The 26,145-nt window shown below is 46.4% G+C and overlaps 1 protein-coding gene across 6 annotated transcripts in view; it reads left to right on the top strand.

Annotated features, from left to right (window-relative positions):
- The window catches only part of LOC142297092 (uncharacterized), an 86,848-nt gene that overhangs the window by 43,952 nt on the left and 16,751 nt on the right, over positions 1 to 26,145 (top strand). For 4 of the 6 annotated variants that reach the window (XM_075341346.1, XM_075341343.1, XM_075341344.1 and 1 more), the window contains 2 exons: positions 16,540 to 16,638; positions 23,717 to 24,232. In XM_075341346.1, the coding sequence (XP_075197461.1) occupies positions 16,540 to 16,638; positions 23,717 to 24,232 (615 nt within the window). The remainder of the gene's footprint in view (positions 1 to 16,539; positions 16,639 to 23,716; positions 24,233 to 26,145) is intronic. The other 2 variants (XM_075341347.1, XM_075341349.1) reach the window with 1 other exon arrangement.

The following is a 26,145-nucleotide window of genomic DNA, read 5'->3' as shown; positions in this document are numbered from 1 at the left end:
AGGAAGGCAGTCGGAGGAACCGCTACCATGGCAGACTCCCCCGCCTTTGGCGACATTTAGCTGCCACAGGTCACAGACCGGTGGGTGACGGACATTGTGCTCACGTGCACAGGACAGTGTTCTGTTCTCGTCCTCCGACTCCATTCTTCAGAACGGCCCCACCTCTCCACCGAGCAGATGCCCTGCTGCAGGCGGTGGACGCTCTAAGAGCAGAAGGAGTGGTGATCCCTGTCCCCCCTCAGGAACGAGGGCGAGGGTTTGTACTCCAATCTCTTTGTGGCTCCAAAAATGGACGGTTCCTTCCGTCCTGTTCTAGCCCTGAAACTGCTCAACGAGCATGCGAACGCCAGGCGGTTCCGGATGGGATCCCTCCGATCCGTCATTGCCTCAATGTCTCGAGGAGACTTCCTTGCCTCAACAGACATCAAAGATGCCTATCTCCACGTGCCAATTGCTACGGAGCACCAACGTTTTCTACGTTTTGTGATAGGAGACGAACATCTTCAGTTCGTAGCTCTGCCATTCAGTCTGGCGACAGCCCCACGGGTGTTCACCAAGGTCATGGCAGCAGTGGTAGCAGTCTTGCACTCTCAGGGACACCCGGTGATCCCGTACTTGGACGATCTACTCGTCAAAGCACCCTCCCTCGAGGCATGCCAACGCAGCCTGAATGTTACGCTGGAGACTCTCCAGACTTTCGGGTGGATCATCAATTTGGCAAGGTCAAATCTGTCTCCGACTCAATCACTAACGTATCTCGGCATGGAGTTTTCATACTCTATCAGCAATAGTGAAGCTTCCGCTGAACCAGCAGCGTTCACTGCAGACAGAGGTGCAGTCTCTCCGTCAAGGCCAGTCGCACCCCTTAAGGCGCCTCATGCACTTCCTAAGGAAGATGGTGGCAGCCATCGAGGCAGTTCTCTTTGCGCAGTTTCTTCTGCGCCAACGGCAATGGGACATTCTCCGCCAAAGGGACGGGCAGTCAACCTCCCTGGACAGGGAAGTCTCCCTTTCACTGACGGCCGAGGACTCTCTGCAATAGTGGCTTATTCCCACCTCATTGTCATAGCCCCCATCCTGGGCAGTGGTCACGACAGATACGAGTCTGTCAGGGTGGGGAGCAGCTTGTCTCCGCCACATGGCTCAGGGGACGTGGACTCAGCAGGAGTCCACCCTTCAGATCGATGTTCTGGAAATCGGGGCAGGGTATCTTACCCTATTAGCTTTCCAGAAGTGGCTAGAAAGAGAGCAGATCCGAATCCAGTCGGACAACTCCACAGCGGTGGCATACATCAACCACCAAGGAGGGACACGCAGTCGGCAAGCCTTCCAGGAAGTCCGGCGAATCCTCATGTGGGTGGAGGACACAGCATCCACCATATCCGCAGTTCACATCCCGGGCGTAGAAAACTGGGAAGCAGACTTCCTCAGTCGCTAGGGCATGGACGCGGGGGAATGGTCCCTTCACCCGGACGTGTTTCAGGAAATCTGTTGCCGCTGGAGGGTGCCGGACGTCGACCTAATGGCGTCTCGGCACACCAACAAGGTCCCGGCATTTATGGCACGATCGCGCGATCACAGAGCTCTGGCGGCAGACGCCTTAGTGCAAGATTGGTCGCAGTTCCGGCTCACATATGTGTTTCCACCTCTGGCACTCTTGCCCAGAGTACTGCGCAAAAATCAGATCCGATTGCAGCCGCGTCATACTCGTCGCACCAGACTGGCCGAGGAGATCGTGGTACCCGGATCTGTGGCATCTCACGGTCGGCCGACCGGGGTCACTACCAGACCGACCAGACTTACTGTCCCGAGGGCCGTTTTCTCCATCGGAATTCTGCGGCCCTGAACCTGACTGTGTGGCCTTTGTGTCCTGGATCCTAGCGTCTTCAGGATTATCTCAAGGGGTCGTTGCCACCATGAGACAGGCTAGGAAGCCCACGTCTGCTAAGATCTACCACAGAACGTGGAAGATTTTCTTAATCTGGTGCTCTACTCAGGGAGTGTCTCCCTGGCCATTTGCATTGCCTACTTTTCTTTCCTTCCTACAATAGGAGTTAGAAAAGGGCTTGTCGCTAGACTCCCTCAAAGGGCAAGTCTCAGCACTATCCGTGTTTTTTCAGAAGCGTCTAGCACGTCTTTCTAAGGTGCGCACGTTCCCGCAGGGGGTTTGCCATTTCATACCCCCGTACAAGCGGCCGTTAGATCCATGGGATCTGAACAGGGTTCTAGTTGCTCTCCAGAAGCCGCCTTTCGAGCCTCTGAAGGAAGTTTCCTTTTCTCGCCTGTCACAGAAGGTGGCGTTTCTCGTTGCGATCACATCGCTTCGGCGAGTGTCTGAGCTGGCAGCTCTGTCATCCAAGGCTCCCTTCCTGGTGTTTCACCAGGACAAGGTAGTGCTGCGCCTCATTCCGGAGTTTCTCCCTAAGGTCGTATCCTCGTTTCATCTTAATCAGGATATCTCCTTACCGTCCTTTTGCACTCATCCGGTTCACCGGTATGAGAATGATTTACGTTTGCTAGATCTGGTGAGAGCACTCAGTATCTACATTTCCCGCACGGCGCCCATACGCCGTTCCGATGCCCTTGTCGCTGGTACGCGCAAGAGGTTGCAGGCTTCTAAAGCCACCCTGGCTCGATGGATCAAAGAACCAATTCTTGAAGCCTACCGTTCTGCAGGGCTTCCGGTTCTTTCAGGGCTGAAAGCCCATTCAACCAGAGCCGTGGGTGCGTCCTGGGCGCTACGACACCAGGCTTCGGCTCAACAGGTGTGCCAGGCAGCTACCTGGTCGAGTCTGCACACTTTCACCAAACATTATCAGGGCATACCTATGCTTCGGCGGATGCCAGCTTAGGTAGAAGAGTCCTGCAGGCGGCAGTGACATCCCCGTAGGGGAGGGCTGTTTTGCAGCTCTAACATGAGGTATCTCTTTACCCACCCAGGGACAGCTTTTGGACGTCCCAATCGTCTGGGTCTCCCAATAGAGCGCTGAAGAAGAAGGGAATTTTGTTACTTACCGTAAATTCCTTTTCTTCTAGCTCTTATTGGGAGACCCAGCACCCGCCCTGTTGTCCTTCGGGATTTCTTGGTTGTTTGCGGGTACACATGTTGTTCATGTTGAACGGTTTTTCAGTTATCCGACGTTATTCGGAGTTAATTTGTTTAAACCAGTTATTGGCTTCCTCCTTCTTGCTTTGGCACTAAAACTGGAGAACCCGTGATACCACGGGGGGGTATAGCCAGAAGGGGAGGGGCCTTGCACTTTTTAGTGTAGTGCTTTGTGTGGCCTCCGGAGGGCAGTAGCTATACCCCAATCGTCTGGGTCTCCCAATAAGAGCTAGAAGAAAAGGAATTTACGGTAAGTAACAAAATTCCCTTCTTCAAATAAAGGGTTTTTCGGGTGTGTGTGTTTATTTACTTTAACTTGCAGGTTAATCATTGGGGGTGTCTCATTGACGCCTGCCATGATTAACCTAGGACTTAGTGGCAGCTATGGGCTGCCATTAAATCCTTATTACCTCGATTGCCACCGCACCAGGGCAATTCGGGATGAGCCGGGTAGAGTCCCGGGACTGTCGCATCTATGGATGCAGCAATTCCGGGCTGCCGCTGGCTGATATTTTTAGGCTGGGGGGCTCCCCATAACGTGGAGCTCCCCCATCCTGAGAATACCAGCCTTCAACCATGTGGCTTTACCTGGCTATATTAGCTTTATCAAAATTAGAAGGGTCCGGACGTCGGCATGTCACTCAGCATGGGGGCGTGTCTGACTGCAATCATAGGCGCCGGTGCGCGGGGGAAGCAGGGAATACGAGATGGAATAATGAGCGGCCGGCATTTTCAAAAGAGGAGAAGCCGCCAGAGCAGTGTGACAGCTGTGCAGCGCCGCGCCCGTGATCGGTGCGTATAAAGGAGGGAGGGAGAGACCGACCGACAGAGAGAGACTATTTACACAATGTCTGGGCATGCCCAGAAACAAAAAATGGAGACCGGCGCCGGTTTCCGGCATATGACGGATGACGACGAATCCAGCCCCCATAGGCTTCCATTATAAAAAAAAAGCCGTACGGCGCTGGATCCGGCGCAATGCGGTTTTTTTATCAGAGACAAAATAACATAACAAGAGACGTTCCATCCGGCTGCCACATTTAGCCAATTATGCCGCAACGCAATGCCATCCAGCACAACCTGGGGCTAATACAAATCAACGGGGATAAAATGGATCCGGCGCCGGATCCGTTTTTTCCGTATTGTGCCTGATGGAAAAAACTGATGTAACCGCATCACACTTGTGAGGGACTCCCACGAGTCTGACATCGCAGCACAGCCGCACACTTCTGACAGGAGCGTACATGTGTTTCTAGGTACATGCATGCTCATCCTCAGAGAACAGCAGGCTGTGCCGGATGATGTCGTGTTTGGCAGACCCGCACGAGTCTGACATCACCGGCACAGCAGCACTCCTCTGACAGACAGGAGCGTGCATGTGTTTCTAGGTACATGCATGCTCATCCTCAGAGAACAGCAGGCTGTGCCGGATGATGTCGTGTTTGGCAGACCCGCACGAGTCTGACATCACCGGCACAGCAGCACTCCTCTGACAGACAGGAGCGTGCATGTGTTTCTAGGTACATGCATGCTCATCCTCAGAGAACAGCAGGCTGTGCCGGATGATGTCGTGTTTGGCAGACCCGCACGAGTCTGACATCACCGGCACAGCAGCACTCCTCTGACAGACAGGAGCGTGCATGTGTTTCTAGGTACATGCAGTTCATGTTCAGAGACTGGATGTTCAGGCTGGAAAAAGAAAAAAAAAATCTGCCTGCAAGTGGAAATTTGGTGCTGAAAGCTGGTGCAGATGACTCCAGCACCAAATGAGTACTTCCTAGCCAAAATCGCAGAAAAATAACTGCGGCAAAAAAAATGTGTCAAAACACCGAGGTTTTTTCCAGGAGGTGTAGATTGAATGCAGGAATTTGGTGTAAAAATTTCAACACCAAATTTGCATCTCTTGGCCAAAAAAACTGCAATTTTTCTGCTAGGAGATGCAAGTCTGTGAACTCAGTGACCTCCACCTGAGGTCAGGTTACCTGCGATCACAGATGAAGGACCGTGGGAACCTCCAGCTGTGACCGCAAATTACCTGAGTGACGTCACCGCTCAATGCGCAGCTCATTCATTCTCTGGAGATCACAGAGAGCGGTCATGCTCTATGGCCTTTCTCTGTGATATTCAGATGTAGCAGAGCTGAACTTGTGTGGGACCTCGTGTGGATTACGGGACCTCGTGTGGATTACGTCAGAGCTGCAGGGTGTTTTGGGGGGTTAATAAAGAGGTGAAGGAGGGGGTGTTTGTATTTTATTTCAAATAAAGGATTTTTCTCTGTGTCTGTGTTTATTTACATTCATGTACAGGTTTGTGTGATGCAGGTATCTGATAGACGCCTGTACCATCACTAACCTAGAAAAAGAGGTTTCCAGCGCCAGGAATAAGTTAAAAAATCCTTTTTTATTGAAAATAAGGTAATAAAAATCCAGCAGATACCATAATAGATGTCAGAAAGATGGCAGAACAACGCGTTTTGACGCTTCAGGTCTTAGAACATGACTAAGACCTGAAGCGTCGAAACGCGTTGTTCTGCCATCTTTCTGACATCTATTATGGTATCTGCTGGATTTTTATTACCTTATTTTCAATAAAAAAGGATTTTTAACTTATTCCTGGCGCTGGAAACCTCTTTTTCTATTTTCAATTGGATGGTTACCGAGCCTCATTTCCTGCGCAGGATCCCTGATTGCAACCAGCAGGTCAGTCCTTGGTGAGCTGGACTCTCCCTTATCTTCTTGATCACTAACCTAGGGTTTAGTAGCAGCTGTGTACTGTTATTAACCCCTGCTATTACCCCGATTGGCTCCGCATCACGCCACTGGTATTGCACCGGGATTGTGAGATCTAATAGATGCAGCAATACCGGGCAGCTGTGGGCTGGAATACCAGCTCCCAGCCGGCGTTATCTTGGCTGGGGATGAAGAGTAGGGGGAACCGCACAAAGTTTTTTTTTTTTTTGTTTTTTTTCTTCTTATTATTTATTTAAATAAAAAAAAAAAAGCCGCATGCGATTTCACCAGAGTTACACATGTAACGGACTCGCGCGAGTCTGCCATGGCATCACCTGGCAAAGCCTCGCACGTGGGACTGGATACACAGCACAGATACAGCCCGACATCTGGGGCTGCAGCTGCACGCTATATCTGTGCTGCCGAGTGTTTATTTTTTACCACCATGCTTACCGGCAGACACTTGCACTGTTTTCCCCGCCCACTGGCCATCCTGGTGCCTGTGATTGGTTGCAGTCAGCTGACACGCTGCCATTCAGGATGGGGGCGTGTCTAGCTGCAACCAATTACACACGCCGGTGGGCAGGGAAAACAATGAATATTGAATTGTAGGCTCCGGAAGGGAATAGCGTGACCCGCAAGGAGTGTGCCGCCATGACAGCACCTTGGTGAGTATGCCGCGCTTGCTCCTACCTCCCTATACCCTCCACAAACATTTTTAACCTCCGTATTCCAGTCCCCATTGACTTATATGGGCACCGGATTCCGGAGCGGATCGGACACCTTTTAAAATCTGGCAGTGATCCGTCGGTACCGGATTTTTGGGCATTCAATCAACTCTAATAAGGAGACCTGTTTCAGGGTAAAGAATAGACATAAGTTGGTTCTCACCCAGGACGATGAGTAATTGCACAGTTGTATGGGGGTGGAGGTGGCAGAGTCTCGGCTCTTTGTTTGGTAATCACATCTATAAAGTCCTGGTTTTGAGTTGTAATAGTAGACACTAAGCAGGCTGAACAGAGCAACATGGAACAACGATGAGGACTACCCAAAATACCGCACAGAAAGAAAGAACCCCCATCAATCATCTGATCAGGAGAGCATCAAAAACCAGAAAGTTTTGGCTCAACCACAGCAGTCCCAAATTACTAATCACTCTCCAGAGTAAAGCGGACGTAGGCCACCCTAGACCTATCAGAAGGAAACTTATATGTTCAAAGTGCACAGAACAGGGTTTCCTGTGAACTTGGGCGCAAGTGGAGGTGGGGATACTACTGGACTTGAGTATCCATCAGTACTGCCAGGTCACGGACCTCCTGAACCCTGAGGTTCCATTGACTCGAAGAGTTTCTTGTCCAGACAATTTCACAAGACCACTTAAAAGGAAGGTCCATCCTTTCGCACTGTTGTGAGCCACAGCTTGAGCATTCTGGTATGTCCCACCTGGTGAAGTGGACCCTTGATGCTACAGGGTCTGCAAGAGCAGTTGATGCTCAACATGAACTGATGATATTGATGCAGAGGGGCGACCTCAGAACTAAAGAGGCGGTTGTGGCTGGTCGGTAACAGGAGGAACTGTGGGAACCAATTAAGCAGTAATGGTGATGGAACAGAATTGTAACTCAGAAAGACATATGTTAGGTGGTGATACCTTACCTGAGCCACCTATGAGGCGGAGACACGATGTCAGATATGAGACCTTGGGTTCTAATCCCATCAATGACATCTGCAAGGAGTTTTCCATGTTCTCTCTGCATTCACTTCCACACTCTGAAGACATACTGATTGGGGAATTTACATTGTGAGCCCCAATGAGGACAGTGATGTCTGGAAAGCGCTGATTAATGGTTCTGTATAAACGAGTGAAATAAATACACATACGCATAAGCAAAAGCACACATGCATAGACACGTCAATACACAATGCATACAAAGACATACCGTTTATCCATACAGATAAGCCCAAGCCCATTTCCACCCAAAAAGTTGGGTTGCTGTGTAAAATACAGTCATATGAAAAAGTTGGGCACCCCTATTAATATTAACCTTTTTTCTTTATAACAATTTGGGTTTTTGCTATTTCAGTTTCATATATCTAATAACTGATGGACTGAGTAATATTTCTGGATTGAAATGAGGTTTATTGTACTAACAGAAAATGTGCAATCCGCCTTTAAACAAAATTTGACCGGTGCAAAAGTATGGGCACCTCAACATAAAAGTGACATTAATATTTTGTAGATCCTCCTTTTGCAGAAATCACAGCCTCTAGTCGCTTCCTGTAGCTTTTAATGAGTTCCTGGATCCTGGATGAAGGTAGATTTGACCATTCCTGTTTACAAAACAATTCCAGTTCAGGTAAGTTTGATGGTCGCCGAGCATGGACAGCCGCTTCACATCATCCCACAGATGTTCAATGATATTCAGGTCTGGGGACTGGGATGGCCATTCCAGAACATTGTAATTGTTCCTCTGCATGAATGCCTGAGTAGATTTGGAGTGGGGTTTTGGATCATTGTCTTGCTGAAATATCCATCCCCTGCGTAACTTCAACTTCGTCACTGATTCTTGCACATTATGGTCAAGAATCTGCTGATACTGAGTTGAATCCATGCGACCCTCAACTTTAACAAGATTCCCGATGCCGGCATTGGCCACACAGCCCCAAAGCATGATGGAACCTACACCAAATGTTTCTGTGGGTAGCAAGTGCTTTTCTTGGAATGCCGTGTTTTTTTGCCTCCATGCATAACGCCTTTTTGTATGACCAAACAACTCAATCTTTGTTTCATCAGTCCACAGGACCTTCTTCCAAAATGTAACTGGCTTGTCCAAATGTGCTTTTGCATACCTCAGGCGACTCTGTTTGTGGCGTGTTTGCAGAAACGGCTTCTTTCGCATCACTCTCCCATACAGCTTCTCCTTGTGCAACGTGCGTTGTATTGTGACCGATGCACAGTGACACCATCTGCAGCAAGATGATGCTGCAGGTCTTTGGAGGTGGTCTGTGGATTGTCCTTGACTGTTCTCACCATTCTTCTTCTCTGCCTTTCTGATATTTTTCTTGGCCTGCCACTTCTGGGCTTAACAAGAACTGTACCTGTGTTCTTCCATTTCCTTACTATGTTCCTCACAGTTGAGACTGACAGCTTAAATCTCTGAGACAACTTTTTGTACCTTCCCCTGAACAACTATGTTGAATAATCTTTGATTTCAGATCATTTGAGAGTTGTTTTGAGGAGCCCATGATGCCACTCTTCATAGGAGATTCACATAGGAGAACAACTTGCAAGTGGCCACCTTAAATACCTTTTCTCATGATTGGATCCACCTGCCTCTGAAGTTCAAAGCTCAATGAGGTTACAAAACCAATTTAGTTCTTTAGTAAGTCAGTAAAAAGTAGTTAGGAGTGTTCAAATCAAGAAATTGATAAGGGTGCCCATACTTATGCACCGGTCAAATTTAGTTTAAATGCGGATTGCACATTTTCTGTTAGTACAATAAACCTCATTTCAATCCAGAAATATTACTCAGTCCATCAGTTATTAGATATGACACTGAAATAGCAAAACCCCAAATTGTTATAAAGAAAAACGGGTAACATTAATAGGGGGGCCAAACTTTTTCATATGACTGTATAAAGAAAACAAGAAAGCAATAATCTGGAAATCGTTTACCGAAATATTTTTTCGCTACCGAACACAAACTGAACAAAAATTTAAACACAACACTTTTTTTGTTTTTGCTGCTATTTTTCATAAGTTGAACTTTAAGATCTAAGACACAGTGTTCAGGGGAGACACCAGGGGGGTCTCACAAGGTCTGACTGCCCTTTTCAGATTATCTGGAATGTCATGTGTGCACACGAGAGAGAAATAACAGACTGCGGGTCGGTTAATAGCTTCCTCTCATGACGAACGCCAGTGAGATTCTGCTCGTTTATTGGTCACAAAACTTTTATAGTTCTAGATAAGAAAAGGGTGTAGACAAAATAAAATGTAGTCCAATCAAATATCGCAGGTCGGGCTCGGGGCGTGTAGCAGTTTGCATTGTCTCTACTGGATTGGTTGTTCCAAACTTTGGATGTTTTCCATCTCCTTATCACCTTAGGCGTTGTCCACGATGCAGGTGCCATCTTTGAGTTACATGTGCTGGCATTTTCTGTTAAGGAAAATCACTGAATATATTTATATGTGTTAGTAGAATACAAAAGCATTCATAAATATGTACAGTTAGGTCCAAAAATATTTGGCCAGTGACACAATTTTGGCGAGTTGGGCTCTGCATGCCACCACATTGGATTTGAAATGAAACCTCTACAACAGAATTCAAGTGCAGATTGTAACATTTAATTTGAAGGTTTGAACAAAAATATCTGATAGAAATTGTAGCAATTGTACACATTTCTTTACAAACACTCCACATTTTAGGAGGTCAAAAGTAATTGGACAAATAAACCAAACCCAAACAAAATATTTTTATTTTCAATATTTTGTTGCGAATCCTTTGGAGGCAATCACTGCCTTAGGTCTGGAACCCATGGACATCACCAAACGCTGGGTTTCCTCCTTCTTAATGCTTTGCCAGGCCTTTACAGCCGCAGCCTTCAGGTCTTGCTTGTTTGTGGGTCTTTCCGTCTTAAGTCTGTATTTGAGCAAGTGAAATGCATGCTCAATTGGGTTAAGATCTGGTGATTGACTTGGCCATTGCAGAATGCTCCACTTTTTTGCACTCATGAACTCCTGGGTAGCTTTGGCTATATGCTTGGGGTCATTGTCCATCTGTACTATGAAGCGCCGTCCGATCAACTTTGCGGCATTTGGCTGAATCTGGGCTGAAAGTATATCCCGGTACACTTCAGAATTCATCCGGCTACTCTTGTCTGCTGTTATGTCATCAATAAACACAAGTGACCCAGTGCCATTGAAAGCCATGCATGCCCATGCCATCACGTTGCCTCCACCATGTTTTACAGAGGATGTGGTGTGCCTTGGATCATGTGCCGTTCCCTTTCTTCTCCAAACTTTTTTCTTCCCATCATTCTGGTACAGGTTGATCTTGGTCTCATCTGTCCATAGAATACTTTTCCAGAACTGAGCTGGCTTCATGAGGTGTTTTTCAGCAAATGTAACTCTGGCCTGTCTATTTTTGGAATTGATGAATGGTTTGCATCTAGATGTGAACCCTTTGTATTTACTTTCATGGAGTCTTCTCTTTACTGTTGACTTAGAGACAGATACACCTACTTCACTGAGAGTGTTCTGGACTTCAGTTGATGTTGTGAACGGGTTCTCCTTCACCAAAGAAAGTATGCGGCGATCATCCACCACTGTTGTCATCCGTGGACGCCCAGGCCTTTTTGAGTTCCCAAGCTCACCAGTCAATTCCTTTTTTCTCAGAATGTACCCGACTGTTGATTTTGCTACTCCAAGCATGTCTGCTATCTCTCTGATGGATTTTTTCTTTTTTTTTCAGCCTCAGGATGTTCTGCTTCACCTCAATTGAGAGTTCCTTAGACCGCATGTTGTCTGGTCACAGCAACAGCTTCCAAATGCAAAACCACACACCTGTAATCAACCCCAGACCTTTTAACTACTTCATTGATTACAGGTTAACGAGGGAGACGCCTTCAGAGTTAATTGCAGCCCTTAGAGTCCCTTGTCCAATTACTTTTGGTCCCTTTAAAAAGAGGAGGCTATGCATTACAGAGCTATGATTCCTAAACCCTTTCTCCGATTTGGATGTGAAAACTCTCATATTGCAGCTGGGAGTGTGCACTTTCAGCCCATATTATATATATAATTGTATTTCTGAACATGTTTTTGTAAACAGCTAAAATAACAAAACTTGTGTCACTGTCTCCAAATATTTCTGGACCTAACTGTATGTTAGGTTACATCAACTAAACTATGCATCTGAGTCTGTGAAATGGCTGAATTAAGTATTTTAGGTTACTCAGTTCTTACCCTCAACAATAGAAGGCCGTTTTATCTCAAATACTGTTCATAAATGTGTATAAATCTGTTAGTGAGCACTTCTCCTCTGCAGATAATCCATCCACCTTACAGGTGTGGCAGATAAGGTGCTGATTACACAGCATGATTATTGCACAGGTGTGCCTTAGGCCGGCCACAATAAAAGGCCACTTTCAAATGTTTTATCACACAGCATAATGCCACATATGTCCCAAGTTCTGAGGCAGTGTGCACTAGGCTGACTGCAGGAATGTCACCAAAGCTGCTCCCATTAATTGAATGTTCATTTCTCTACCATAAGTCGTCTACAAAGGCTTTTTCAGAGAATTTGGCAGAACATTTAACCAGTTTCACAACCGCAGACCACCAGCCCAGGACCTCCAAATCTCGTCTGAGACCAGCCACCCAGACTGCTGCTGGTACAATCGGTGCAACACCAAAGAATTTCTGCACAAACTGTCAGAAACCATCGCAGGGAAGCTCATCTGCTGCTCATTGTCCTCATCGGGGCCTCCACCTGACTGCAGCTTCTCGTCTCCATAGGGGTCTCCACTTGACTGCATTTGGTCATTGTAACCGTCTTGAGTGGTCAAATAGTCACGTTCGATGTCGTCTGGCATGTTGGAGAGGTGTTTTCTCTTCACGGATGAATAACTCTTTTCAATGTACAGGGTAGATGGCAGACTCATGTAAGGCATCGCGTAGGTGAGCGGTTTGCTGATGTCTACATTGTGAATAGAGTGGCCCATGGTGGCGGTGGGGTTATGTTATGGGCAGCCATATGATATGGACAACCATCTCAGGTGCATTTTGTTGATGCCATATTGATTGCACAGAGATATCGTGACGAGATCCTGAGACCATTGTTGTGTCTCATCCATGACCATCACCTCATGTTGCAGCTGATAATTCTCTGCCCATATATATGGTATACTCACCGCTCATGTCACCCGTTGAGCAAGTTCGTGAGGCTCTCAATTGGCGTATATGACAGCGTGTTCAAGTTCCTACCCAATATCCAGCAACTTCGCAGCCACTGAAGAAAAGTGGACCAACAATCCATAGCCACAATCAACCACCTGGTGAACATGTTACACTGCATGAGGAAAATGGTGGTCACACCAGCCACCAACCGAATCCACCCCAATACTGTAAAACTGGACAATTTAGAGTGGCCTTTTCTGGTGGCCAGCCTAAGGCACACCTGTGCAATAATCATGCTGTCCGATCAGCATCTTGATCTGCCACACCTGTGAGGTGGATGGATTATCTCGACAGAGAAGTGCTCACTCACACAGATTTAGACAAATTTGTGAACAGTATTTGAGAGAAAAAGTCCTACATCTTTGAATTCAGCTCATGAAAAATGGGAGTGTCATGATCCAGGCCTGCATCGGCCGCTGTGGTTTTATTATTCCACTCAGCTCTGGCCTGGTCACGTCAGGGGTTAACTCCTCCCTGCCTCGCTCCGATTTCCGGGACACTATGTCCTGGCGCTGCACCTCCTATTCAGCGCCAGTGATAGTTTATGCTCTCCTGCGTATGTTACTGGCTCTGGTGAGTTAACAGATCTATCCTGCCTCCCCGGTACCTTGTTCTGACTCGTACCCCCCTCCGTTCGTCCGTTCAACCGGGCCCTGACTACCTGCTCCTGTGTACAGTGTACCCTTCCCTGTCTGTCTTATCCCGGTCCCAGCCTGTTTGTCTTCTTTCCTTGTTTGTACTTGGACTTCCCGGCATCTGACTTGTATCCATGTTCCTGACTCCGGCCTCTGGCTCTCCGTCCTGCTAAATCCTTGACTTCTCGGCTTCTGACCCTCGGCTATCACCTGACCACGATTTGATTATCCCTGTACCATTGTCGAGCCCTCCCGCTGCAGACACGGCTCACTGACTACTGCTCTCTGGTGGTTTGCCCGCCAACTGCACTCTGAAGCTACACTGTAGCTTCAGCGTCTCCCTTAAGTACAGTATTGCAGGGAGCAAAACTAGTGTTGCAGTTATATTTTTGTTTAGTGTAGCTCACAGATCAGAAGTTGAATGATCGACATTTGTCCATTTCATTTGCTAAAAAATAATGTAGAAAGTTATGGTAACGAAACATGTTGGAACAATTGGGACAGGGATAACAAAGGCTGAAAAAGTAAGTATACTAATGAAAAGCAACCGGAGGGTCAATTTTCAGCTAAGACACATGACTGTGCTTAAAAAGAGCAAGTGAGAGAGGCAGAGTCTCTCCGAAACAAAGATGGTCAGAGGTCACCATGCCATGAACAACTGCATCTAAAAATTCTGAAACAATTTCCGAAAAAATATTCTTCAATGAAAAATTACAAATTGCTTTTGAATATCCCACCATCTACAGCATATATCATCAAGAGATTCTGAGGAAGTCCATTGGCCCGTTACAAGGCCGATTGTCAATATACTGGATGCTCATTATCTATGGGGCCTCCTCAGGCAGCACCACATTAAAGGGAACCTGTCACCACTTATTTGCCCTATAAGCTGCGGCCACCACCAATGGGCTCTTATATACAGCATTCTAACATGCTGTATATAAGAGCCCAGGCCGCTGTGTACAACATTACACTTTATAATACTCACCTAAATCGGTCGCTGGGGTGGATGTGGCTCAGATGGGCATCTCCGTTCTCCGGTGCCGGCGCCGCCTCTTTCGGCCATCGTTGTCCGCCTTCTGAAGCCGTGGTGCATGATGTGACTACGTCATACACACTCGCTGATCCCGCGCATGCGCAGTACCATACTTTGATCTGCCCTGCTCAGGGACGCGGATGTCGGACGCGTCATCCATCGCGACTTCAGAAGGACGGCAGATGGCCGAAAGAGGCGGTGCCGGCACCGGAGGACGAAGACGCCCATCTGAGCCACATCCACCGCAGCGATCGGTTTATCGCACTTTGTAAAACTCAATGTGGACAAAACGGACATTGGTATATCACATATTGCATCCATCACACCAGCATGGCTCCGCAGATGGAGAATTCAGGTCATGAGCTGGCCGCCTGGAGTCCCTACTGGTCACCGTTCCAAAACACTTGGCACATCATGAAACAAAAAATCCGGCAAAGATCCGAACTGTGGAGCAGCAAGAACTGACATCGTACAAGAACAGTGCAACATTCATCTCCCAACAATTGTCTCCTCTCTTCCCCAATGTTTACAGACTGGTGTAAGAACAAAAGGTAACGGGGCAGAATGGTGGACACTGCCCGGGCACAGCTGGTCTGAGATATGTCTCTACCATCAATTTCTAAATTAGTTAATTTTTTCACTACCAAATGGAAAAATGTCCAACGCTCAACTTCTGATCTGGGTCCTGTGTGACTAAACTATGGCAATGAGATTTCCAGATTATCACAGCCATGTATTCTCTTCATTTTACAGAGCATAGATACACATATATACATAAACACATTTACACAATAAACAGTGGTGATCATAAATGAGTACACCCCCTATGACCAGTAAGATTGTAATCAAGTCATTTAAAAAAATTTTTTTATAAAAGGCTGAGTTTCATATAACATACACATCAGTAGCTCATGTGCCCCCAACACTGGCAGCTTATGTGCCTCTGATGCACCGGCTGCTCACGTGCCCCCCCACCCCCCAACACCTGCAGCTCATGTGCACCCCTGACACTGCCCCCCCACCCCGATACTGGCAGCTCATGTGCCCCCCACCCCTGACACTGGCAACCCTTGTGCCCACTGGCAACTCATGTGCCTTCTGGACACTGACAGGTCGCGTGCCCCACATAAGGAAACTGGCACCACCCGTTCTCACTGGAGGCACTAGGTATTCTTTGTCCTCCGCACCTTTGCGATGCCATTTGTCTTGGTCTTTTCTGTTCATAGTACCACTAGTCTTCATATTTTTTAACATGCGCACTGGCACATTTGTAGGCGGCCTTGTGTGCATGGGCTTTGGGAGCTACTTTCTTCGTGGATGACACCCCCCCCCCCCCAAACACACCACTCATCTGCAGTGTGCGCTGTATTATGCCACTGGAAACACACCCTATTTGGCTTTCTACTTAACTGCATAAATTTTGCATATAGATTTTCTTCCCCCCTTCTCATCACCAGACGCTCCTGTCGATTGTCTCTTTGGTTCCATCGTTCTTAAATTTTTGTATCACTTTTGCTCCACTATCTGACTGATAAATAAAGCTTTGCTGATCTTCTTGTAGCCTTCACCTTTCTTGTGTACAGAAATTGTTTTCTTTCTCAGGTCTGGTGACATTTCTCTTCCATGTGGTGCCATATCTGATATGTAATGGGAAGGTGTTTTCTTTAAGAATCACCCTTTTATAGTCTTCCGTTTGCTGGACACCAGTGTAATGAAGAATTAGACTGACCTCTGGATGAATTCTTTTTAATTAGAATTTTTTAGTCCAAACCTTACGTTTCATCGGGGTGTACTAATTATTGCAGCATGGTATTGAATTAATTTTTGATACATATACACTTACACAATGCATATATACATACATAGACGCACAGAAGTATATATTCTATCATTTGACAATAGTAACGAAGTAACATAAAGGATTGACTGGTGAGTTTGGGGTAATTTTATAGTAGCTGTGCTCCCCCCGAAGCCCTGATGGCTCCGTTCCAGATCGACCCCTCTAATGCTCCCTACTTATGAGAAACGTTTTCGTTGGTGGTCCCTGGTGATGTGTTGTTTGGTTATGTATCCAGGCCCGGTGACCACAAAGCCGATCAAACAAGAGGAACCGGAGTACGTCAAGGTGTCAGTAGGAGGCCAAGGGCCGCTCAATACCACAGTGCCAACAAGAGGTAAGAAACCATCGAGAACGTATCTAACGTAGACACGCGACTCCTCTGGACATTACTGGTCATGTCCTAGACCAGGGAGCACAGATCACTTTATTATTTCCGTCAGTCATCACTGAGATGTTGCTGTTGTGACTTCAGGTCATTTCACCCCCTCCCCTCCTGGACTTGCCAGAGCCCCCCACCTCCTCACAGCCGATTCAAAGACCTCTCCTCCTACTATGCCGCACTTTCAGTCAGTTTTTTTTTTCTACTAATTGGGTTCATTAAAAAATTTTGAAGCCAAAAGGTGCAAAACTGTTTAAAGGGAATCTGTCATCTGATTCATTCTGCCCAAACAGTGGGCAGCATGGCCTCGCCGCGTGACTGATGGAGCATACATTATTGACTAACTCCTTCTGGCATTTCAGAGAAGGTATACTTTAGACTTGTGGCTGGATCAGCACTGTGTCTGGCAGGCATCTCATTGCCCCATCGTGTGCACAAACAGTATATACCATGTTTCCCCGAAAATAAGACAGGGACTTATATTATTTTTTTGCTCCGAAACATGCGCTATGGCTTATTTTCAGTGGATGTCTTACATTTTCCCATGAACAACAATCCACATATCAAATATAACGTCATCATATTCTGGAACATCAAAATTTTGTGTTCATCCTATTACAGGCCAGATGCACATATTCTTATCTGATCTTCTGTATTCATGGTGCAGAACCAGTCCTACAGTGGTGGGTACATACCATATTTACAATGGTATAAATTACCTTCTTAAATTGTATTATTCTCTATGTACTACTAAGTTTACCCCCCCAAATAAAGCAGACACCCCCTAAAAGAATCACATTTACCAGCCGCCAAACAATTAGAGTTGGCAAGTGAATGGGCTCTCACATACAAATCTGCGTCATTGTCGGTTCCCCCTGCGTTCTACAGCGGTTGGCTTCCCCGATGACTGGAAGCGGTATCACTCACGCAGAGTTACACTTGTCCCCGATCTGTTTTTTGAGAGCTGCAGTGCAATGGAGCTGGAACGGTGAGGAACCTGACAGCGACGCAGATCTCTGTGTGAGAGCCCATCCACCATCGCCACTTATCAACTGTAATTTTTGGGGTCTGGTGAGTGCAAATGTTTTTTTTTGGGGGGGAGGGGTGTCTATTTTCTTTTAGGGGTGTCTGCTTTCTTTGATGAAGAGTCCTACTGTATTTTGGACATTTCCTTTATTGAATCACAACTAGGGCTTATTTTTGGAGTAGAGCTAATATTTTAAGAATACTCCAAAAAAAATCCTGCTAGGGCTCATTTTCGGGTGAAACCGGGTACGCAGAGACCTGTCAGTGATTTACGGCAGCACTTGGAAGAGCCAGACTTGTCTGGTCTCCGGCTGTGTTACCTAGTTGGATCTATAAAGTATATTTTCTCTGAAACTCCAGATTTTCAGAGAATAAGTGTCTTGCACTCCAGGCTGGGACTTCTGGCCGCTGCTAGGCCTGGAATTGAATGTCTTGCACTCCAGGCTGGAACTTCTGGCCGCTGCTAGGCCTGGGATTGAATGTCTTGCACTCCAGTCTGGGACTTCTGGCCGCTGCTAGGCCTGGAATTGAATGTCTTGCACTCCAGCTTGGGAATTCTGGCTGCTGCTAGGCCTGGAATTGAGTGTCTTGCACTCCAGGCTGGGACTTCTGGCTGCTGCTAGGCCTGGGATTGAATGTCTTGCACTCCAGGTTGGTAATTCTGGCGACTGCTAGACCCAGCATTGAGTGTCTTGCACTCCAGACTGGGAGTTCTGGCCACTGCTAGGCCCAGGATTTAGTGTCTTGTACTTCAGGGGCCTGAGATGTCTTCTGTGCATACGTGTTATGAGGTTGCAGTGACAACATTATTAGAGATGAGTGAACCTTAAGTATGGGCTCGAAAAATGACATGAAAATCACCAAGGTGAGTCAAGCGCTGTGCTCGTGTGTGAGTGATGCCCTGCACTGTGCGCAGTGTGGTTAGTCTTTGTTTGGCTCAAATTTGGCTTACATTCAGTGTTCTCAGATGTTTTGTTTACAAAGAATAAAAAAAAAAAAAAACCACCGCCCACCTACCTCTGGAAGTGTTTTGCTTTTAGCCCATAGCCAAACATTTCCGAAGGTGGGTGGGGGTTTTGTTTCTTTTTTGTTTTGTTTTTTTTAAAAATCTCCATTAACAAGACACCTGAGATAGCTGAATGTAAGCCAAATTTGAGCCGAACAAACGCCAACCGCAGCGCACACAATGCTGCACCTCACTCACACAGGAGCACAGCGCTTTTGATTCACCTTGGTGATTTTCATGTAAATTTTCTGAGCCCAAATCTAAGGTTTACTCATCTCTAATCATAATGTGCTCTGTGAACTTATGACATGCACACTAGGCCAGATCTTCTGGCTGTGACTAGGCCAGAACGCGCCCAGGACGTGCAGGATCGTCTCAAGCCTAGTTGCGACCAGAACATGGAGCAATTGATGATATGCAGAGGACTATAAATAGGAGAGCGACCCCCGAAGGTGGCCGGAGAAGCGAGCAGTGAGATGTTAGTTTGGTTAACCAGCTGTGTGCCAAACTGCTGCACTTGGTTATTTTCAACAATCCCATAGTCAACAGTTATATGCAAAATAATAGCATTGTGTTTAAAACAACTGAGAAAAGGCTCAATCCTCCTAATAGCATTTATTTCCCTTTTACACAAAGGCACTGGGAGCGCTGTGCATTCCATTCCAAATGAAGCCATGAACAAAATAAAAAAAGGAATAATAGGCTATTCCCAAAAAATAGCGGTGTCTATATCTTCAATTGCAAACTCGAATAGTCACAGTATAAACTGAAATTTGTTTCCAGACTTTGCCTTTCTGTTAGTCACTGACCTAATTTTTGGTTGTATAACCTTTTACATCTGCGCGGAGTCAACCAACACCTGACTTCATAACATCAACCTTGTTGTCCTGGAACCAGGATGTTGCCCACTTGCGGGGGTCATCCTGGCGAAACACCCTTTTCAAAGTAATTTCTTCCACCGCAAAAGGCAACAAGCCCCCTTCTAGTATTTTGATACATTCACACTGGTCCATGGTGCCTGGTATCTGATGGCTACTCCATGTTTTCCAGTCTTCACAGTGTCTGTGGCTAAATTCGGTGTTCCTGGGATGTCTCAAAAACTGTCTTTAGACCCAGTAAAGGCCGCTTTACACGCTGCGATATCGTGACCGATATCGCTAGCGTGGGTACCCGTCCCCATCGGTTGTGCGACATGGGCAAATTGCTGCCCGTGGCGCACAGCATCGGCCTGACCCTTCACACATACTTACCTGCCCTGCGACGTCGCTGTGACCGGCGATCCATCTCCTTTCTAAGGGGGCGGTTTGTTCAGCGTCACAGCGATGTCACAGCAGCGTCACTGAACTGCCGCCCAATAGAAGCGGAGGGGCAGAGATGAGCGGGACGAACATCCCGCCCACCTCCTTCCTTCCACATTGCGGGCGGGAGGCAGGTAAGGAGAGGTTCCTCGTTGCTGCGGTGTCACACGGAGCGATGTGTGCTGCCGCAGGAACGAGGAACAACATCGTTACTGCTGCAGCAACGATATTCGAGAATGGACCCCCATGTCACCGATGAGCGATTTTGCACGTTTTTGCAACAATGCAAAATCGCTCAAAGGTGTCACACGCAACGACATCGCTAAAGCGACCGGATGTGCGTCACAAATTCCGTGACCCCAACGAGATCGCTTGAGCGATGTCGCAGCTTGTAAAGTGGCCTTTAGAACTATCTTCTCTCATCTGTCCATGCAATGTGGCTCCTCTTCTCTTTAGGCCAGTCAGTGTGCTTTTTGGCCAACTAAAACCTTTTTTAGGCGGGCTTCACATCAGCGGTATTCTGCCGCAATGCCAGATCCGGCACAAATGCGTTTCCTCTGGACTCGCAGCAAGTCCCGGTCACATGCGGTTGGGTATGACGCACGCAACCACATGTGACCGGAACTTGCCACAAGTCCATAGGAAATGCATTGAAGTGAAACGCATTTGTGCCGGATCCGGCATTGCGGCAGAATACCGCTGATGTGAGAGCGGCCATACGCGTCTTTTTTTTCAGCAATGGTTCTCTACTAGGGTTTTTTGTTTAGAGTTCACGTCGGCGTCTTCTGATGGTTGCAGGACTCAAGTAAGTGAAGATCTTCTGTGTTCTTGATCAAAGTTCTCTCTCCTTCAATACAATTTCTGTAACGACCCATTTTACTCACTGAGCAAAGGCTAAAACCAGCAAGTCCAACATTGGCTCCTCTCCTTTTTAAAGGGAACCTGTCACCAGATTTGAGGCCTATAAGCTGCGGCCAGCACCAGTGGGCTATTATATACAGCAATCTAACATGCTGTAAATAAGTGCACAGGCCGCTGTATAGAACATAAAAAACACTTTATAATACTCACCTAGGCGGTCGCTCCGGTGCACAGCGTCAGATGGGTGGCACCGTTCTCCGGGATTGGCGCCTCCTCTTTCGGCTATCTTGGTCTTCTTTCTTCTGAAGCCGGTGTGCATGATACGTCCTACATCATGGTGGCCGCAGCTTATAGGACCCAAATCTGGTGAGAAGTTTCCTTTTAAATAAGGGTCATAATTGACACCTGTCTCTTCTCAGAATTAATTACCTCTATAATAGCCCTGCTATTAATAAGAGCAGCCGATTTCATTAAATAAGTCACTTCACCCAATTAACAGCGTTCATGTCATTACACTGTGTGCAGAATTATTAGGCAAATGAGTATTGTGATCACATGATACTTTTTATACACGTCGTCCTACTCCAAGCTGTATAGGCTGAGAGCCAACTACCAATGAAGTAAATCCGGTGCTGTGCCTCTCTGTAATGAGGAGGGGTCTGGTGTAATGACATCAACACCCTATATAAGGTGTGCTTAATTATTTGGCAACTTCCTTTCCTTTGGCAAAATGGGTCAGAAGAGAGATTTGACGGGCTCTGAAAAGTCCATATTGTGCGATGTCTTGCAGAGGGACGCAGCAGTCTTGAAATTGCCAAACTTTTGAAGCCTGATCACCGAACAATCAAGTGTTTCATGGCAAATAGCCAACAGGGTCGCAAGAAGGGGATTGGGCAAAAAATTTGCAAAATAACTGCCCATGAATTTAGAAAAATCAAGCGTGAAGCTGCCAAGATGCCATTTGCCACCAGTTTGGCCATATTTCAGAGCTGCAACGTTACTGGAGTATCATAAAGCACAAGGTGTGCCATACTCAGGGACATGGCCAAGGTAAGGAAGGCTGAAAAACCACCACCTCTGAACAAGAAGCATAAGATAAAACCTCAAGACTGGGCCAAGAAATATCTTAAGACTGATTTTTCAAAGGTTTATGGACTGATAAAATGAGAGTGACTCTTGATGGGCCAGATGGATGGGCCAGAGGCTGGATCAGTAAAGGGCAGAGAGCTCCACTCCCACTCAGACACCAGCAAGGTGGAGGTGGGGTACTGCTATGGGCTGTATCATGAAAGATCAACTTGTGGGACCTTATCAGGTTGAGGATGGAGTGAAGCTCAACTCCCAGATCTACTGCCAGTTTCAAGCAGTGGTACAGGAAGAAGTCGTTATCGTTCAAGAAAAACATGATTTTCATGCAGGACAATGCTCCATCGCATGCATCCAACTACTCCCCAGCGTGGCTGGCCAGTAAAGGTCTAAAAGATGAAAAAATAATGACATGACCCCCTTGTTCACATAATCTGAACCCCATAGAGAACCTGTGGTCCCTCATAAAATGTAAGATCTACAGTGAGGGAAAACAGTCCACCTCTGGGAGCAGTGTCTGGAGGCTGTGGTGTCTGGAGGCTGTGGTGTCTGGGGGCTGTGGTGTCTGGGGGCTGTGGTGGCTGCTGCACGCAATGTTGATCGTAAACAGAGCAAGCAATGACAGAATCTATGGATGTTCGGCTGCTGAGTGTCATCAGAAAGAAAGGGGGCGAAATTGGGCACTCATTTTTGGCGGTTTTGTTTTTGCATGTCAGAAATGTTTATTTCTATTGGTTTACCAGGAGAAAATAAACAAGTGAGATGGGAATAGATTTGGTTTTTATTAAGTTGCCTAATAATTCTGCACAGTAATAGTCACCTGCACAAACAGATCCTCCTAAAATACCCAAATCTAAAAAAAAACCACTCCAACTGCCAAAAATATTAAGCTTTAATATTTGAGTCTTTTGGGTTGATTGAGAACATAGTTGTTGATCAATAATAAAAAAAAATCCTCAAAAATACAACTTGCCTAATAATTCTGCACACAGTGTACTGTTGGTCGCCCATTACTCGCATATACCTAGCAATGAATTTTTTATCATTTTTGTTTGATATTTTTTTTTTCTCCCAAAAAGAAAGATTAAACACATTAGTGAAGCTAGACTGCTATTAATTTGCATATAACTCTACAACTATTGCTGTATTCAGACAGCACTTCAGAGGTCATCTCCGGGATGTTGGGGGGAGGGTGGGAGTGTAAGAGCAACCTGCAAGTTGTCACCAATTCTGTGGCTAGGTTAAGCCATGGAGGCAGAAACCCTTCCATTGATGGATTAATAATCTCTGACCACCACACACAAGAGTAATTATTCCTTGGTAGTCATCTCTAACAGATGGGTTTACTCCTTATACATCCCAGATTCAAGTGTATGTTGCTCACCTTCTTCCTTGGTTGTCTTCTCCTTCCTTGCGCTTTCTCAGTCTAGTAATGAAACGTTAGTGTTGGCCATAGAAGTAGAGAATGTAAGGACATAATAGAGTGGATGGTGGTTTATCTGTGCTGTAATCCATAAATGGTGTCCATCATTAGAGCGATGTGTTGATGGACCAGAGGCTTGCCAGTGTCTTTTGTATGATTTTTGATTGAGGTTTGAAAGTTGATGCGTTTTGATATGTTGTTATAGTTTGTGGCCCCTCACACTATCTCACCAGGACAGATTCACCAATGGTGGTCTCAATAGTGATTGTCCTCTGTACAGGTGAATGTGCCCACCAACTCTAAAATTTACTTTGTTCTGTACCAAAATGACAGATACAGGTGAGCCGATCTTGCATATCTGTGATACTGCGTCGCCCTCACAATTCCCCGTGACTCAGGTCTCGAACTCCTTCGGATCTCAATCGGCTTCATCTCCCTCTTCCGGAGTCCCGCGTCTGCGAATTGTAAAGTTCACTGAGAAGGAACTCGATGTCCTTGTGGACCTGGTGATAGAAAACTACTCCAAGCTTTTTGGCAACGAAGCTGATATTACCTCCAATATGGCGAAGAATGCCATGTGGCAGGCCATAGCCAACGAGGTGAGCACAGTAGGGGTGGCTTCACGCACCAGCGATAAAGTCAAGAAGAGGTGGAAGGATGCTAAGCGGAAAATGAATGAGAAGCTGAGTGAAGCCGTGGCTCATCTTGCCGAAACGGGGCGCCGACCCCCACCGCACCTGAGGCTGGCACCGTACGAGCAGAGACTGAGAGATTTCTTCAAGCCAGAATACAGCAAAGAGGTTGACTGGAACCGAGACAAGGAAGATCTCCCCGAGGAGGTGGAAGCCGGTAAATAGTCTTATTTTCTGTATTGTGTAGAAGTTGTTGTTTCTGAGAATTCTGTTATATATTGTTATGGTAGACTCCTTATGAAATGCAAGAGTCTAATGACCAAATGTGAGACGTTGGGTTATGGAACATTTTACTAAAATCATAACCACAATATATGACTGGTTACCCCGGCGCCACACGTCAGAGTCATTAATGTCCAATACAACACCTCTGGTCTCTAGCAGGTAATAATAGGTTATCAGAATTGTCCTTGGCGTCTATTGGGTTAGTATGCTATGAATACTTTCTAGTAAGCTGATATCCCTGAGGTGTATAAGGTGGGTAATAAAACCCATGTTGGTTGATAATATTCCTGTAATCGAGAGGTTTAGTTATACTACCAATGTCTTCCACTATGGTAATACTGCTCAAATTCCCCAAAAAGTTGGGCTGCTGTGTAAAATGGAATGAAACCAAGAATGTAAGGACTTAGAAATCTCTTATTGCCATATAATGTAACATAGACCACAGATCAGAAGTTGAATGTTGGACATTATTCAACTAAGCAATGTGTATAAAAAGAGTGAGAGGCAGAGTCTCTTAAAAGCAAAGATGGTCAGAGGTCACCGACTGTGAACACATTTTGGAAGAATTTCAGAAAAATGTTCTTCAACATAAAATTGCTAGGACTTTTGAACATTCACCATCTGTAGTGCAGAATATAAAAAGATTCAGATTCTGGAGAAAACCATGTGCACAAGGGACTAGGTCGGCAAGCAATATTAGATGCTCATGATCTATGGGCCTTCAGGCTTCGCTGCATTAAATACAGGCATAATTTGGTTGTGCAAATCCCTGTATGGGCTCAGGAAAACTTCCAGAAATTATTATCTGAAAACATTGTTCAATACACAAATGCAAGTGAAGGCTCTATCAGGTAAAAAAGAAGACAAATATCACCGCAGTCCAGAAACCCTGCTGCCTTCTCTAGGCCAAAGCTCATTTATAATAGACCGAGGCAAAATGGGAAACTGTTCTGTGGTCAGATCAATCAAAATGTGAAAATATTTTTGGAAACCCTGGACACTGCTTGTTATCAAGGACAGGGACCATCCAACGTATCGAGAACAAGGACCATCTAGCTTGTTATCAAGGATAGGGACCATCTAGCTTATCGAGGACAGGGATCAATCCAGCTTATCATCGAGGACAGGGACCATCCAGCTTGTTATTGAGGACAGGGACCATCTAGCTTGTTATCGAGGACAGGAACCATCTAGCTTATCGAGAACAGGGACCATCCAGCTTATTATCAAGGACAGGGACCATCCAGCTTGTTATTGAGGACAGGGACCATCTAGCTTGTTATCGAGGACAGGAACCATCTAGCTTATCGAGAACAGGGACCATCCAGCTTATTATCAAGGACAGGGACCATCCAGCTTGTTATTGAGGACAGGGACCATCTAGCTTGTTATCGAGGACAGGAACCATCTAGCTTATCGAGAACAGGGACCATCCAGCTTATTATCAAGGACAGGGACCATCCAGCTTGTTATCGAGGACAGGGACCATCTAGCTTGTTATTGAGGACAGGAACCATCTAGCTTATCGAGAACCGGGACCATCCAGCTTATTATCGAGGACAGGGACCATCCAGCTTGTCAAGGACAGGGACCATCCAGCTTTTTATCATTCTTATGGGGTCTTTGCACACTACGACATCGCAGGTGCGATGTCGGTGTGGTCAAATCGAAAGTGACACACATCCGGCGTCGCAGACGATATCTTAGTGTGCAAATCCTTTTTGATACGATTAACGAGCGCAAAAGCGTCGTTATCGTATCATCGGTGTAGGGTCCGACATTTCCATAATGCCGGTGCAGCGACAGGTACGATGTAGTTCCTCGTAACTGTGGCCGCACACATCG

The sequence above is a fragment of the Anomaloglossus baeobatrachus genome, chromosome 3 (assembly GCF_048569485.1).
Source record: "Anomaloglossus baeobatrachus isolate aAnoBae1 chromosome 3, aAnoBae1.hap1, whole genome shotgun sequence".
Taxonomy (NCBI): Eukaryota; Metazoa; Chordata; class Amphibia; order Anura; family Aromobatidae; genus Anomaloglossus; species Anomaloglossus baeobatrachus.
Note: the sequence above shows the minus strand (reverse complement) of the source record. Positions and strands in the feature narration are given on the sequence as shown.